The 18,580-nt window shown below is 37.8% G+C and overlaps 1 protein-coding gene across 9 annotated transcripts in view; it reads left to right on the forward strand.

Moving 5' to 3' along the window:
* The window catches only part of LOC143030920 (rho family-interacting cell polarization regulator 2-like), a 276,625-nt gene that overhangs the window by 126,784 nt on the left and 131,261 nt on the right, over window positions 1-18,580 (forward strand). For all 9 annotated transcript variants that reach the window (XR_012966948.1, XR_012966950.1, XR_012966949.1 and 6 more), the window contains one exon: window positions 11,098-11,202. Coding sequence is in view for 6 of the 9 variants with exons in the window: in XM_076194178.1 (XP_076050293.1) it covers window positions 11,098-11,202 (105 nt within the window). In the remaining 3 variants the exon portion in view is untranslated. The remainder of the gene's footprint in view (window positions 1-11,097; window positions 11,203-18,580) is intronic.

Raw genomic sequence — 18,580 nt, forward strand, 5'->3', positions numbered from 1 at the left:
GTTGCTCTACACTCTCTACCTGGTAATGGTGGAAGTGCTGTTGCACCGCGGACCCACAAAGCTTGCAGCGATCGTGACACTTGCTACCCACAACAATATCCAAGGGCGGATGCTATAGGAGATAGATTCGGCCCTTCTAATGCCACGTACCTAGTGATGAGGAAGTACCACAGCGCTGATTCCGAAGAATGAAGATTGCTGATGTAGTCGGGCCTGGCCACCAATCTGGCCAGGTGGAGTGCGATCCTGCTGATGTATTATAAAATCTGTTAGCATTATGTATGAATTTAGAACTTAAAAGTGATGCTTCACCCATTAAACTCCGATGACAAGATGTCTTGTCATTTGGTCAAATAAAACAAAAAATTATAAAACACCAAAATGTTTGATCCAACACCAGAAAAATATGACGTCAGTTCTCGCTCGCTCGCTCGCAGCGAAGCAAGGACTGACGTCATATTTTTCTGGTGTTGGATCAAACATTTTTGTGTTTTATAATTTTTTGTTTTATTTGACCAAATGACAAGACATCTTGTCATCGGAGTTTAATGGGTTCATTGTATTTGTGTGTGTGCGTACGTGTAATAGATGATTCCAGAACATAACAAATTGCCATTTCTGTTTACATGATTAATTATCATTTTATTTTTGTAATGCGGAAGTTGAATGAATGGGATATAGGTTATTAATTTTAGTACTATTAATCATCTATATCCCGTTCATTCAACTTCCGCATTACAAAAATAAAATTATAATTAATCACGTAAACAGAAATGGCAATTTGTTATGTTTTGGAATCATCCATTACACGTACGCACACACACACACCTATAATTACCTATCACTTTTAAGTTCTAAATTTATACATAATGCTAACAGATTTTATAATACAATAATATACAATGACGCATCACTTTTAAGTTCTAAATCTATACATAATGCTAACAGATTTTATAATACAATACTGAACCTCGTCGCTACCTCGGCATCATCATCTGCACTATCCCTGGAATCCCGAATTGACTGGGGATCCATTGAAGCCTTGCAGACCTCTCATTCTGGTGCAAGAGGTTCAGCAAGTGCTGGATTGACGTCGTTAACCCATTCAACTCCGATGACAAGATGTCTTGTCATTTGGTCAAATAAAACAAAAAATCATAAAACACCAAAATGTTTGATCAAACACCAGAAAAATATGACGTCAGTCCTCGCTTCGCTGCGAGCGAAGCGAGGATTGACGTCATATTTTTCTGGTGTTTGATCAAACATTTTGGTGTTTTATGATTTTTTGTTTTATTTGACCAAATGACAAGACATCTTGTCATCGGAGTTGAATGGGTTAAGTAGACGTCATCCGTTGTCTTCCTCGACTTGATGATGTCGGGTCTAGGAGAGTTTGTCTAAAACAATTGGTTTAAGATACAATTTGTCTAAATCAATATGTCTAAAACAATTTATCTAAAGTACAGTTGATCTATAAACAGTTTGTCAAACCCTAACCAAACCTAACCAAACTTAAATAAAACCTAACCAAACTTAACCAAACCTAACCAAACTTAACCAAACCTAACCAAACCTAACCTAACCTAACCAAACCTAACCAAACCTAACCTGACCTGACCTAACCTAACCTGACCTAACCTAACCTAAAGTTAATGTAAATGTATTGCTTAGAAAAAGAATTCAATTACAAACAATCGCATTCGAATCCGTCTTGAATAGAAAAAGAAATATCTGATAGAAATATCTAAATGTAAATCTGCTTTATATGAATTCAATATCTTTTTAACATTCATAAAATTAATGTAAACGTATTGCTTAGAAAAATAATTAAATTACAAACAATCGCATTCGAATCAGTTCCGACAAACTGTATTTTAGACAAATTGTTTATAGATGAATTGTACTTTAGACAAATTGTTTTAGACACATTGTGTTTTAGATAAATTGTTTTAGACAAACTTGCCGGATACCATGATGTCAGTAGTAATGTCCTTGAGTCTGTGTAGATGACGACTACCCCCATGCCCAGCACAGAGGGCTTGCTTGAAGATGGCACCAAACTTCTCTATGTCAGCGTTTTCCAACCTTTTCCGACCAAAGCACCACCCCCTGATGTCGTGCCTAACCCATTAAACTCCGATGACAAGATTCTTGTCATTTGGTCAAATAAAACAAAAAATCACAAAACACCAAAATGTTTGATCAAACACCAGAAAAATATGACGTCAGTCCTCGCTTCGCTCGCGAGCGAAGCGAGGACTGACGTCATATTTTTCTGGTGTTTGATCAAACATTTTGGTGTTTTATGATTTTTTGTTTTATTTGACCAAATGACAAGAATCTTGTCATCGGAGTTGAATGGGTTAATGTATTACCATTCTATATTCTGTGTCAGGTTAATGGTGGTACGGGTCGATGGTCTGATGACTTTTGGGGTGAGTAACGGGAGAAAGCTGAGTACTCCTGGTTTAGAACAACGAGCTTGCTAGGGGGTGGGGTGGGTAGACCTATCGTTTGCAGCACTGGCTATGTGTTCCTAATTCCTGTGGTGGTTGCTACAATCTATTGTAGTTTAACCATCTCCCCGCGCGCGCAGACAAGCACACACACACACACACACACACACACACACACACACACACACACACACACACACACACACACACACACACACACACACACACACACACACACGCACACACACAAATCACTAAGCACACGTGACAACAATATTTGCAAAAAACACTTGGAAAATAAAATAATTGAATACCGAACGTTTTCGTCTATTCAAGACATCATCAGGGTACGAAGATTCTTTGTACCCTGATGATGTCTTGAATAGACAAAAACGTTCGGTATTCAGTTCTTTTATTTTCCAAGTGGTTTTTGCAAACACACACACACACGCACACACACACACACACACACACACACACACACACACACACACACACACACACACACACACACACACACACACACACACACACACACACACACACACACACACACATATATATATATATATATATATGTATATATATATATATATTTATATATATATATATATATATATATATATATATATATATATATGTTCAACACTGAATGAGACTCAGTGAAAAGATTTACATTTTTTATCAACCACACTGTCACTTGTTACGTGCTAGCGGAGGTTCGAGTCCTAAGCTTTATCACGTATCAATTTCTGAACGTATGCCTATTCGAGAGTTTCAGTGTTGATGGCTTAGATTTAAAATGAATTATGATATATATATATATATATATGTGTATATATATATGTATATATATGTGTATATATATATATATATATATATATGACGTAAGCGGAGTAGAAAACACAGGAGTCTTAGTCTTGAGTTTATTCCTGACTAGTTTCGCAGGTATGCTTTGAAAAAGCATACCTGCGAAACTAGTCAGGAATAAACTCAAGACTAAGACTCCTGTGTTTCCTACTCCGCTTACGTCAACCTGTTAGAATGTCTCAACATTATATATATTTTTATATTTATATATAATTATATATTTATTTATATATATATTTATATATATATATATATATACACATATATACACACATATATACACACACACACACACACACACACACACACACACACACACACACACACACACACATATATATATATATATATATATATATATATATATATATATATATATATATGTATATATATATATATATATGTGTGTGTGTGTGTGTGTGTGTGTGTGTGTGTGTGTGTGTGTGTGTCTGTGTGTGTGTGTCCGTGTATACATGTATCAGTACCAATTAAAAGCAATCAAATTATTTGAGAAATCTCCAAGTTTTTTATTAGTCTACCGCAAAGGGGGACACTTCTTGGAACATTTCGCTGCCCTACCGTTCTGGGATGTTCGGAAAAAGATTTAAGAACGAAAAGGAAGATGACGGTACTGACGTTGATGATGTCGAAGTCAGCACTAAAAAGAATGCCAAACTATCATGTTAGCCGTTTTCTGTTCATTACAATGTGCATTTCCTTTTCCAATCCACGTGTACCTATCACAGTGTCTCAGCAATATACTGAACACTTGGAAGTCAGTAGTCACGCAGCGGCGCATTTTATTTGTTTGAAATTATTTGAAATTGATGGTCATGGATCACACTTTGTTGCATGGGATTTCCCTGTGGCTATACCCCACGCCACGAGCCTTTACAAACGAGTCTTTGGCAAAGCCATGTTCCTGATATTTTTGCATGTCCATTTTTTCGATCTTTTTATGTGATGAATACTGTTATGTATAGCATGTTCTACAAATATCAATATGCTTTCATTGTTGGATCAATTAATATATACTCTTTCGTTTGAATAATTCCTTTGGTGTGTTATTTAACAGATTCATAATAAATATGGCGTTGTATGCATGAGGGCGCTTTTGTCTTTACTAATTGCTGATTTGCAAATGGTTTACTGCCGTTTCTATACATGTATATGTTCTTTGTACTTCAGTGCGCTTGTTTGTGTGTGCATTTAGAGCCAACATAGTTTGCGTGCATGTTGTAAAATGTACACCCACGCGCACGCGCACATACACGCACATAGAACACACACACACACACACACACACACACACACACACACACACACACGTCTGTCGCCGGATGCATATAGAAATAACAAGGCTCAAATTCCTTAAGAATATGAATGTGGTGTTTCGTTACATGGATAAGAACACGACTAAAAAGAAAAAGAAAAGAAAATTCGTCCCGAACTGGAATATGCATCAGTGGTGTGGTCACCATACTTAATTCTATTTATTTCACTACAGAATAATTTTACAAGCATACAAATGATTAATCAATAAATGTAAAGAACATAGACTGAGTCACAGGTAAGAATATGATAATATACTACGGATAACAGGGATAACTTAAAAAAAAAAAAAAAGATGTTGGGGGTGGGCATATTTCCGTTGAGGTCCCTTGATAAAAGAACCTCAGAGACAAGACGAGACTTAGTCTTAACCAAAGAACTGATGTGCCATATTGGTGGAATTGATCACGTTCGTGAATTTGATATGCAAGTAGAGAAAGAAGTAAGAAAAGATTCATACAGATAAAAAAAAAACAATTTACACAAATTAAACGAAGTTATTATCATGCTTTCGAATTTAGCAGCCAAAGTCAAATTTAGGAGTATTTGTATAAGAAAAAGAACACTAAAGAAGAATTAGATGATAGAGCTTGCAGAGGAACCCAGGTTGGTTTAGAAACATATTAGGCCTGAACAAGAGAAAGATTTATTATTGATTTATTATTGATTTATTGGAACATGAGAGAGGAAGAGAGAAGGAGTTTAAATGTGTTTGAGATGAAATGTCTGAGAAGTATGATAGGGGTTACTAGGCTGGATAGAGTGAGAAATGAGGAGGTGAGGAGGAGAACAGGGGTGGAAAGGGAGCTGGGAGATAGGGTTGATGAAAGAGTATTAGGATGGTTTGGACACATGGAAAAAATGAGTGAAGAAAGATTATTATAAGAAGTGTGGAAGGAGTGAATATGAGGGGGCGTCCTAGGATGAGATGGATGGATGGGGTGAAAGGGGCTTTACAAATGAGGGGAATGTCTGTGGAGGAAGGACGGGAGAGGACAGAAGATAGGGGTGAATGGAGAGGGGTTGTGTATAGATGATACTGTGATGCATGAGGGGGAGTGGGTGGGGGATGGGGGTGAGGAAGTATGCATGAAAAAAAATTGACGCAGCCCGAAGGGATTTCTCCCCGTCTTCTCCTTTTCTGCATGAGAGGACGGAAAGGGGGGGTTGCCGAATTTATGAAGCGGCCTTGCTGTGGATGTGCTGTGTCTTGCGACACTGCTTCTGACCCAGGGCAGTGGACAGGATGCAGGGATGACCCGTCATCCAGGAGGTGCCAAGATAGGAGGGAGGGAGGAGGGTGGAGGGGAGTGGAATATATGGGAAATGGAGTGGGTGGGAGTGACTTCTATGCCTTTTTCTTTTTGGCTACCCCCCGTGTAAGGGGGAAAAAGCTTTTGGTATATGTATGTATGCATGTACTATTGTTATTATTATTATCATTATTATTATTATTATTATTTAAAGAATCAGAGGAAATTAGATTATGAAAGAGAGGAAAGCAAGAATGCATTAAAACCCATTCAACTCCGATGACAAGATTCTTGTCATTTGGTCAAATAAAACAAAAAATCATAAAACACCAAAATGTTTGATCAAACACCAGAAAAATATGACGTCTGTCCTCGCTTCGCTGCGAGCGAAGCGAGGATTGACGTCATATTTTTCTGGTGTTTGATCAAACATTTTGGTGTTTTATGATTTTTTGTTTTATTTGACCAAATGACAAGACATCTTGTCATCGGAGTTGAATGGGTTAATTGAGATGGCTTGTGTTGGTACAGAAACCACGACGTCATCAGAACTAATATCAAGAGATGGCGCTGTATGCTGTGTTTTATAATGCAAATCAGCAGACGACAAATAATTTCGTCAAAAAAGTCTCTAAAAAACTACCTTTGAGATCAAATATTTATTTTCAACGTGATTTTCGTGAAAATAAATAATAGTATGAAAGACAAAATGCAAAGTTGTACCGGGGCATGGTGATTACCTTGTAAGCCAATGAATGTGAGGATTAGAACCAGTGGGTGACTTCAATTGCAGCGAATTATATTGGGAGGAATGTGAAGCGTTTAACCCATTCAACTCCGATGACAAGATGTCTTGTCATTTGGTCAAATAAAACAAAAAATCATAATAAAACAACAAAATGTTTGATGATCAAACAGCACCAGAAAAATATGATGTCGTCAGTCCTCCTCCTCCTCGAGGAGGAGGACTGACGACGTCATATTTTTCTGGTGCTGTTTGATCATCAAACATTTTGTTGTTTTATTATGATTTTTTGTTTTATTTGACCAAATGACAAGACATCTTGTCATCGGAGTTGAAGCGTTTAATAAAGAAAAAAATGGGGTTGATAATTTATTACATAATGCAAGGGCCAACACTCCGGCCCAGTGGGTAAAAAGCATAATGTAAGACAATCCATCAAAAACGAGACCTACTACTAGCTAAGGAACATTATCTTATTGACTCATTAAATCCAATTATAGGAAAGACTCACCATGTAGTGCTTGGATTCCAGGTGGTAGAAGGATATCTAGAGCTGAGAAATGAATCATACAAAGATGGCAGATACAACTTTAAGGAGGTAAACATATCCAGTTCAAGTAATTAATTTTGAAGAAGCAGACTGGGAGGAATTCATGAATACTGCCGAAACAGAGAAGATATGGGAGAAATCTAAACTTTTCAAGTTAGGGTAGGAATAAAGATATGTCACGGTTTGGTGTCAAGGAAAAAATGAGACATATGAAAGAAACAGGAATGTGGCATGGAGGAAATTGAAGAAAAGAGGACACAAAACTAGTATGGAAGAGTACAGATGACCTAGAAATAGTATGCTTGGACGGCGTCTTGTTGTCAAATTCCGTGTCCATTTCCTCCCAGCTGATTTCACCGCTGATTTGGATTGATTTAAAAGACATGTTTGAATCTGAAAGCAGAATACATGAAATAAAAAATGAGAATGGAGAATACACTAGCTGCTGCAAAGAGTATTTAAACCAATTTTGATTTTTCATTATAATGAACGAAAGAGATCTACTATCCAGTAACATATAAGTATCCATTATCTACCTATTTTACACTTATATTTGAAAATGCTACATGGTAAGAAAATTTATTCCATAATATTTACAGAACTGTAAAATTATAATGTCACTGTTTCTGTACACAGCACACACTCAAAACTACAGCTAGTAAAATTGACTTCAGACAGCTGCTACCGATGCTGCTGCTGACACCTCCTCAGGACGACTTCCTGTGTACAGTAAAAATGAAATGATGTTTGCAGGAGGCTTTTACATAAAAACAACAACTAACATGGAGGCAAAGATTCATCAAATACATCAGGAAAATAAAACTGAAAAAGTTGAAAAGTCATATCCCTAATATATACTATATATATATATATATATATATGTATGTATATATATATATATATATATATATATATATATAATTTATATATATATATATACACATTATGTGTGTGTGTACTAATGGTATACACGAGCAGGAGATTTTCTCTTATGCATACCGCATTAAAAGTGATAGCTAGTTGTGCACATAACATTTTCTTAAGAGTATTTTCCATATGCCTTGTTATGAACTTATTCTCCTTTGAAAGTAGGTTTGTGACTTCACTGTAGGTAGTCATTATTGCTATATCGCGATTTTGGTTACAAGACCCGCCCTCAGTAGCTCGGGATATTCTTTCCCTATGGTTGGGGTAATAATGTTCCGATGAATGGTTAATAATGAATAATTAAATAAATTAATTATCAAGAAAAACATCAACCCAAAGAAAATATTAACTTTGTGACTTACAAGTATAATGCGAGGGGTGATTGAAAAGTGTTATGGAAGTGTTATCATCCAGAACAAAACTGAACCTTTATTTCTCAACATAATCACCGTTTAACAATACACACTTTTCCCAACACTCCCCAAGTGCCTGGAGCCCCCTCAAATAGAGGTCTGAAGATTGATCCTCATGGAACTCATCCACGGCCCCCATAACTTCCTCATCGTCCTTAAAGCGGTGACCAGCCAGGTACTTCTTCAGGTTAGGAAATAGGTGTCGGACGGAACAAGATCCGGTGAATAGGGTGAATAAGTCAGCAATTCGTATCCACAGTCTCGAATTTTTGCCATTCTCAGCAGCGATGTGTGGGTTGGTGCGTTGCCCTGGTGGAAAATCACGCCCTTGGAGAGCATCCCGGGCCGTTTCTCCTTGATCTTCTGCCACAATTCGGTCAGGAGGTTCGCGTAATACGCCCCGGTGATGGTGTGGCCCTTGGAGAGGTAGTCGATGAACAGGACTCCCTTCGCGTCCCAAAAGACGGAAGCCATGACCTTACCGGCCGAGGTCGTCACCTTGGCCTTCTTGGGGGTTGGAGAGTTGTTGTGCTTTCACTACCTCAACTGATCTTTTGTCTTTGGGTGGAAGTGATGGACCCAAGTCTCGTCCATGGTTACGAATCTTGCCAGAAAGCTCCGTGGGTCCTACTGCATCAAGGTCAAGTTGTCACGGGAAAAAGTCGCACGAGTCCACATCTGGTCATGTGCCAGAAGACGAGGGATCCATCGAGCAGAAACCTTCGACACTTCAAACTTGTTACGCAGAATGTGGTCTGTGCGCTCCTTAGATATCCCCGCCCGAGCAACAACGACCCGCGTTGAGATTCGCCGGTCATCCATGACCATGTCGAGGACCAGGTCGATGTTCTCGTCCATGGTCAAGGTTCGGGGCCTTCCCGACCTCAGCTCATCTGCAACGGACTATTGCTCGCGCTTAACCCATTAAACTCCGATGACAAGATTCTTGTCATTTGGTCAAATAAAACAAAAAATCATAAAACACCAAAATGTTTGATCAAACACCAGAAAAATATGACGTCAGTCCTCGCTTCGAGAGCGAAGCGAGGACTGGCGTCATATTTTTCTGGTGTTTGATCAAACATTTTGGTGTTTTATGATTTTTTGTTTTATTTGACCAAATGACAAGAATCTTGTCATCGGAGTTTAATGGGTTAAATTCCGCCACCCACCGCATGTCCATGGCAGAGGAAGGAACATCCTCTCCAAAGGTCGTGACCATGTCCTGGTGAATCTCGTCTGGAAATATGTGCTTCATGAAGAGATTCTTGATCACTGATCAGTACTCCACTTTCTCCATTTTCACAAAAATCGCGGGTGATTTCAGTTCTATCGTCTGTAAATCAAAGATAAAAGAAGTTTAGGCAATGAAATTTGTCATTTGGGGTTCACTTGAGTTGCCAATAATGCCAACCGTTGTCCATATAATTATTCGGTCCCCTTCATGGTTAGGCTCACAATTTTTCAGTCACCCCTCGTAAGACCAAGAAAACAAGCCACCTCATACTTAAACCCATTAAACTCCGATGACAAGATTCTTGTCATTTGGTCAAATAAAACAAAAAATCATAAAACACCAAAATGTTTGATCAAACATTTTGGTGTTTTATGATTTTTTGTTTTATTTGACCAAATGACAAGAATCTTGTCATCGGAGTTTAATGGGTTAAGAACAGCTCACACCAAGAGAGAAAGGAACTTCAGAAGTCACATGTCATCAGTAGGTTCAAATGTACCCGAGGCAATTGTGAAGCCCTCCCGTCCACCTATATTGGGGAGACGACAATGAGGTTATCCCGTCGCCTTCCGTACCACCTTACATCAGGAGATCTTAAAAACATTTAAGAGCTGAACATAGAATCATGCTAGAAGAAAACAGATTTTGGATATATATATATATATATATATATATATATATATATATATATATATGCAGTCAATAGACGTATCCCATTCTTAAAGGCATTATATATCAAAGCGTTGAACCCAAACTTAAACATATAAACAGAAGATCTCATGACCCTCCTAAGCATGAGACAAAGCGCCACAAACCCAAGTATTTAACAAACTGTCACAAAACTAAGTATAGGAAAAACACACTATAAACCTAGAATATGACTTCGCTTACAGAAATCTAGACTTCTCTAATAACATTTTAACAGCATGTCTATTATTCGTATAGATTTACAATTTCTTATCTCACAATTTAGCTTTGCTATGTATGACGGAAAGATAATTTGATATTTGGAGATTTGAAAAAATAAAATATTGTAACCGAAGTCGTTTTTCACTCAAACGAACTTTCAACTGTCAGCGCTGGTGAAGCCCATGGAAGCCCAATGTGATAACTCCTTAATGGGATCACAATTATACGGAGTTCACGTCGATTTCCGAGAATAAATAAATACATACATATATATATATATATATATATATATATATATATATATATATATATATATATATATATATATATATATATATACATATATACGCAGTAGAATTGTTGCTTAGACACTTTGACTAACTTATATGTTTTGTGTTTCAGCAAATCAAAAGTGCCGAACGATACTTGACGAAGATTGAGTACCATTTGAGCAAAGTTGAAGATCTACAAGACGAATACGCCCTGCATCAAAAATTACGTGAAGGGGTAAGTCATCACTCGTCCTATTTGTGTGGCTATTTACCAGATCTACTATGCCTGCATAGTAAATGAACAAAAAAAGAGCTACATTCGTGTAATACCTTCTATTTGTTTGTCTAACAAACCTAGGCTTAAGGTATTTGGATCCTTTCTAATGAGGTTGTATCCCTCCTAAAGGGGTTGGATTACTCTTAAGGTAATTGAATTCTTTTTAGAATATTCAGATCGTTTAAGAGGATTCCAATAACATTAAGAGGGATCAAACCCAATTTAAATATGTCTACCTCGATTAAGAATTATTCAATCCCTTTGGGCGTTATATTGAGAATATCTTCTGTAGGTTATTTCACAAGTTGGGACTTCTCTACAAGAAACGGCTTTTCTTGATATACTTATGTAGTTCATTCCCCATATTCCTGATGGTCATTCATCATTCTCACATCCCATACTTCTTTGCCAAATTTGTCCACTCCTTTCCTGGTTTTGAAAACCGTATAATTTGTCTTCTTTCTTTAGATGAGGGCAGTTCTTCTAAGTCAATTTTGTTAATTCTATTTACTGACCTGTACACAAAACCATGTCACTCATTCTTCTAAAGAGCAAATCCAGTGTTGCTCATCTTTCCTATTATGGCCTCTCAGCTTAGCTGGGGACCATTTTGGTTACTGGTCTTTTGATTTTGCTTGTTTTTATGTGTCTATCTATTTATTAAAGAGAAACATCATATGCTCACACCCCTGCTGCTTGGGACATATCAGATTCTCATATGTTTTTTATATCTCAATAATTTGGTGTCATAGTTTATATTTCCGTCCTCTTCCCCCCCCCCAGCAGTGACCCTTTTACATATCAGTCTTTTTGTGATACCTTGTTAAATGGTATATTGAATTCCATATATTCAAAGTCCACCCATTTATTTCTTCCATGTAAAACATCTTTGTACTTTGTGTTATCTTTACGGACCTTAATTAGCTTTGCCACTCTGATTTCAAATACAAACACTTCAGAAAGAAAAGTATTTTTTATCTAAATAGTTTCATAAAGATTATTTTGTGTACAATTGCCCATCGATAAAGGTCAAGCTTTTATCTAACATGAACTGAATAAATATTTGATTTTTCTTTTCAGAGGCATGAATTAATTTATTTTGTTGGTTATGGAGAGATTAAAGCTTATTAGCTATTTCAACATCACCATGTATTAGATTACCGATATACTCGTGTATAGAGCGAGTTTTTAATGATAAAAAAATCTTTAAAGATATATATATATATAGGGGATGGTACCATACACATACGGTAATGTTTTTGAATGTGTTAAAACTCGTGCATTTTTGGTGACCGTGACTTATCTGGAAACCTGCAGTCTCACGATGCCTGGTAACGGTCCTTTTAAGCCATTCAACTCCGATGACAAGATGTCTTGTCATTTGGTCAAATAAAACAAAAAATCATAAAACACCAAAATGTTTGATCAAACACCAGAAAAATATGACGTCAATCCTCGCTTCGCTGCGAGCGAAGCGAGGATTGACGTCATATTTTTCTGGTGTTTGATCAAACATTTTGGTGTTTTATGATTTTTTGTTTTATTTGACCAAATGACAAGACATCTTGTCATCGGAGTTGAATGGGTTAAGCTGCCTCCCGTAGCCTACGTTCTTTCTTTCTGTTGCTACATGAATATCAGGACTTCATTCACTATATATATACAACTTATAATCTACAAAAACCTTATGTAAATGAACACTTGACATTTTTTCTTTCTCCAGTCTGCGTGCACCTTTGTTCGAACTTGTATTGATGTATTGCTTTCTCAACGGCACCCCTTCTTGTCCTATACGTAGCCTACCTATAATGTATATTACATTCATTTATAGTATTCATTCCTCCTATGTTTTCATTATTTTGTACACACACACACACACACACACACACACACACACACACACACACACACACACACACACACACACACACACACACACACACACAGACACACACACACACACCTGGTTTGTATTGTAGGGGAGGGGAGAAATCGTGGGTGTCCGTAATATCTCTGCAGTGCTAGTTAATTGTATTATCATGGAATTAGCGAAAACGAAAGAAAACGACTCGAGAGACAGTCACGAAACAGAGCCATCTAGCGTCAGACGATCGAACCGCAATGTAAACAAATCCACGTGCGACGAAGAAGACTTCACAGGATTTAACAAATATGAAAGTCGATTATTAAAGATAGAGAAAGATATGAACAAAACTAGGACTCGGTGGGAGAATGAAATTATGGACTTAAGAAATGATATCATAGGATTAAGGGAATGCTTAGCACAGGCGAATCACGAAATCTCTGACCTAAGAAAAACCAACTTAGATCTCACAAACGAGATCAAAGAAATGAAAAGGGATATAAATGAGCTGAAGAATGATAATGAAAAGAAGAAAACTAATGAAAATAACAGCAGCGACAATTTAAAGATAGAGGTGAACAACAGATTACATGAGTTGTCACAAAAGATCGAAGAGAATCTAGGTGAAGAAAGTATTCAGAAAATTAAGTGGAAGGAAAACATCGAAAACAAGGAAACTGCTTTTAAAGAAATAGTCAAGCAGCAAATGCAGGATAATGCAAAAGACACAATTATCCAAGTGATTAATGAAAAAGCAAACTGGGTCAGGGATACAGTAGATAGGAAAAAATGTATTGTGGTCTATGGACTAAAAGAAAAACAGGGATTGGCGAGGTACATGAGAGAAAAAGAAGAAAAAGAGACAGCAGTAGAAATTCTAAATGAAATTCAGGGGGGGGGGGAAGAGATTCAAGCATAGACTTAGAAGAGACACACAGAATCGGTCGCTACTCTAAAGATAGAAATCGACCTCTAAAGATAAAATTAAGGTCACAGATGGTAGTAGAAGACATCTTTGAAAAAGTAGGCAATTTGGCAAAGAGTGAAAAGTACAATAAGATATGGATAAAAAGAGAAATGAGTACTGAGGAATTAGAAAAAGAAAAGTCACTAAGAAAAGAAGCAAAGGAAAAAAACTTGTTGAGAACGGAGACAGAATGCAAAGAATTCCATTGGAGAGTAATCGACATGAGATTGAAACAGTGGCACATCAAAACGAAAAAACCAAGGACAGAAAAGATAATGGAGAAGGAAGAAAATTAAAAGTGGCCTATACTAATATTGACGGATTAATTTCAGGTCTGAACGAACTCAATGATTATCTGTTAGAAGAAAAACCAGACATAATGGGAATTGTAGAGACTAAACTAAGTGGAGAAATACCATCTATTGATATTGGACAAGGGGTATAGAATTACTGGATAAGAAACAGGGACAAAAAGCAGGGAAGGGGAATCATGTTCTTGGCCAAGAAAGACCTAAATCTGACAAAAATTGCAGAGGGCAAAGGTAATGTTGAACTGATCATGATAAAAGTCGAAGGCAAGAATATGAAAAGTAGAAAGTTTGTGGTGACCTATGTGCCCCCAAGAACGAATGCTTGGAAAGAAAACGAACACACAAAAATGCTAGAAGATACAAGAAAATCACTAAATGAGATACTAATGGGTAAGGGTAATCTAGTAATTATGGGAGACTTCAATTGCAAAGAAATTTGTTGGGACAACATGACAGTACGAGGAGATGACGTGTGGGGCAATGTACTGCTAGACATGACCATGGAGTACACAATGACCCAGTGGGTCAGTGAAAACACAAGATACAGAAACAATGAAGAGCCATCAAAACTAGATTTGATATTTACAACGGAACCTGAAATAGTGGACAAAGTCCACTACAAGACACCAATTGGAAAGAGTGACCATGTACTCATCGAAACTGTACTAAAGGAAGAAATAGAGATGAAGAGGAGCGAAAAGCATAGGAAAGGAAGATTGATGTACAACAAAACAGACTTTGCAAAACTAAAGACGTTCTTCCAGAATGCAAACTGGGAAAAATTCTATATGGAAGAGAAATGGAACATACTGTTGGATAATTACAATGAAGGGGTAAACAGGCATGTACCAAGACAAAAGCGAGAGAGAGAGTACATTAAATGTTGGTTCAACAAAAGATGCAGTGAGGCAAAAGACAGAAGGGACAAAGCTTGGAAAAGGTGGAGAAAAGACAAAAAACAAAGCAAATGGCAAATTTATATAAACTATAGAAATGAGTATGTTAATGTGAGAAGAGAGGAGAAAAGGAACCATGAGAAGGATATTATAGATAAATGCAAAGATCAGCCCAAGCTATTCTACCGGTATGTAAATGGTAAACTTAAAACCAAACAGGAACTAGTGAAACTACGCCAAGGAAATATAGAATACACAGAAGAATTAGAGATGGCCGAAATCATGAACAACCACTTTAAATCTGTCTTCACCAGAGAGAAAATACAAAATTGGGACGTAGATAATAACAAACATTCTCCCCACATGAGTGAATTTACAACATCACAAAAAGAAATATCAGAACATCTATCAAAATTGGACGTCAGAAAATCACATGGCCCGGATGGAATTGCAAATTGGATTCTAAAAGAATGCAAAGAAGAGCTAACGGACAAAATACACATCATAATAAATAGCTCACTCAAGGAAGGAAAGATACCTAATGACTGGAAAAATGCTAACATTGTACCAATATATAAAGGAGGAAACAAGGAAGAACCCACCAACTATAGACCAGTATCACTAACAAGCACTATAGCCAAAATTTGTGAGAAAATCATAAAGAATAGATGGGTAAAACACCTGGAAGATAACAACATATTAAATCCAAGACAATAAGGGTTCAGACAAGGTAGATCATGCACCACAAACTTGATATGCTTCTACTCAAGACTAATAGACATAGTGCAAGAAAGAAACGGATGGGCTGATTGTGCATTCCTAGACTTGCAAAAAGCATTTGACAAAGTACCACACAGAAAACTACTAAAAAAACTGGAACACATAGGAGGAATACGAGGGAACCAACTAAAATGGGTGGAGGACTTCCTGACTGGAAGAAAGATGAGAGTAGTACTCAGAGAAAAATATTCAGATTGGAAAGAGGTGATCAGTGGAGTACCGCAAGGATCTGTACTGGCTCCAATAATGTTTGCTATCTATATGAATGATATGGACGAGGGCGTGAACTGTTACATGAGCTTCTTTGCTGATGACGCCAAACTGTTAAGGAAAGGAGAAACTGATAAGGACTGTGAAGCACTGCAAGAAGATCTGAATAGAGTATGGAACTGGAGTCAGAAATGAGAAGTGGATTTTAATACTAAGAAGTGTAGCATAATGGAGTTTGGAAAAAGCAAAAACAGAATATCAAGAAAATATACAATTGGAACCAAGGAAGTAAAGAAAGTAGGATCCGAAAAAGACTTGGGAGTTATTATCACAAACGACTTGTCCTATGATACACAGATTAACAAAATTGTCGGGGAGACTTACAACTTGCTAAGATCAATAAAAGTGGCTTTTGCTTACTTGGACGAAGACATGATAAAAAAAAAAAAAAATTGGTTACATTGATAAGGCCTAGACTAGAGTATGCGGCGACATTGTGGTCCCCCAGTACCAAAAAGAACATAAAGAAAATAGAAAGAATCCAAAGAGCAGCTACAAAAATGGCACCTGCACTTGCAAACCTATCATACGAGGAGAGATTGGCTAAACTGGAGCTACCGACACTGGAGCAAAGAAGAGAGAGAGGAGACCTACTGACCATCTACAGAATCATGAAAGGCACAGAGATACTTGATAGAGAAGAATTACTAAACTGGGACAAGAGAAATACAAGAGGACATGGAAGGAAATTAAGAAAACATAGCTATAGAAGAGAACTGAAGAAAAACAGTTTTCCACATAGAGTTTTAGACACTTGGAACAAACTGGATAATGAAATAGTAAGCGCAAAAATCATTCACGAGTTTAAAAGCAAACTAGACACTGAGAGATACAATGGCGGGACAACACGAGCATAGCTCCCCTTCCCGCAAAATACAACTAGGTAAATACAACTAGGTAAATACACACACACACACACACACACACACACACACACACACACACACACACACACACACACACACACACACACACACACACACATTTAAAAATAGTTTAGATAAAATGAGATATGAAGACGGGACACCACGAGCATAGCTCCCCTTCCCGTAAAATACAACTAGGTAAATACACACACACACACACACACACACACACACACACACACACACACACACACACACACACACACACACACACACACACACACACACACTGGCCTCACAAGCCAGAGAACCGGGGTTCGATTCCCCGGCCGGGCGGAGATAAGTTGGGTTTGTCTCCTTTCACGTGTAACCCCTGTTCACCTAGCAGTGAGTAGGTACGGGACGTTAGTCAAGGAGTTGTGACCTTGCTGTCCCAGTGTGTTGTGTGTGAGTGGTCTCAGACCTACCCAGAGATCGGCAAATAATGAGCTCTGAGCTCACTGCCGTAGGGTGGTGTCTGGCTGTCTCGACAGAGACTGCAGCAGATCCGAGGTGAATACACACACACACACACACACACACACACACACACACACACACACACACACACACACATACACACACACGGTGGCGAAGTTGGTAGAGCGCGGGACTGGGAAGTATGGTGTTACTCGCAGTAACCAGTTCGAATCCTGCCCAGGGCCGATATTATTTCGGTATCACTGTGCTTCGGGTCGTTACTCTGACTCTCGTGGGTGTGTGTGTGTGTGTGTGTGTGTGTGTGTGTGTGTGTGTGTGTGAAAGGTCATAGCATTACAGTCCAACACGTGATCCAAAGACCAAGGTGAACACACACACACACACACACACACACACACACACACACACACACACACACACACATATATATATATATATATATATATATATATATATATAAATATATATATTCGATTGAAGACCAGAGCTAATTCAATATACACTATATTAGTGATTTTCTCAATTTTCCAATTTGTTTGTATCTTGAAGGGAGGTAAAACACAAGGCTTCCGAGATCCATGGTGTTATTATAACGAAAAACATTACACAAATTCTAAAATGTGAGCTTTTGGTTGAATCATACAACCATCTTTAGGTAAGTGGATTAGTGGACTAGCTTAGTAAGACCACCCGCTCGCACGGGATAGGTTTTTGTGGGAGGGGAAGAATGTCTATAAGAAAATGAAAAGATAGTAGTGCATAAAAGAGGGCTATATCCTAAATGCGCTTTTTCGTGAGCGATTAGGGACGGTTTATGGTCGTGGCTCGGGAGGAATGGGCAGGGAACTTGGACGGCGACGCCAAGGCCTGGGATTAAAATCACCAAAAGTTGAGAAAATGGT

This window comes from Oratosquilla oratoria, chromosome 12, assembly GCF_046742065.1.
Source record: "Oratosquilla oratoria isolate Oo_2021 chromosome 12, ASM4674206v1, whole genome shotgun sequence".
Classification (NCBI taxonomy): domain Eukaryota; kingdom Metazoa; phylum Arthropoda; class Malacostraca; order Stomatopoda; family Squillidae; genus Oratosquilla; species Oratosquilla oratoria.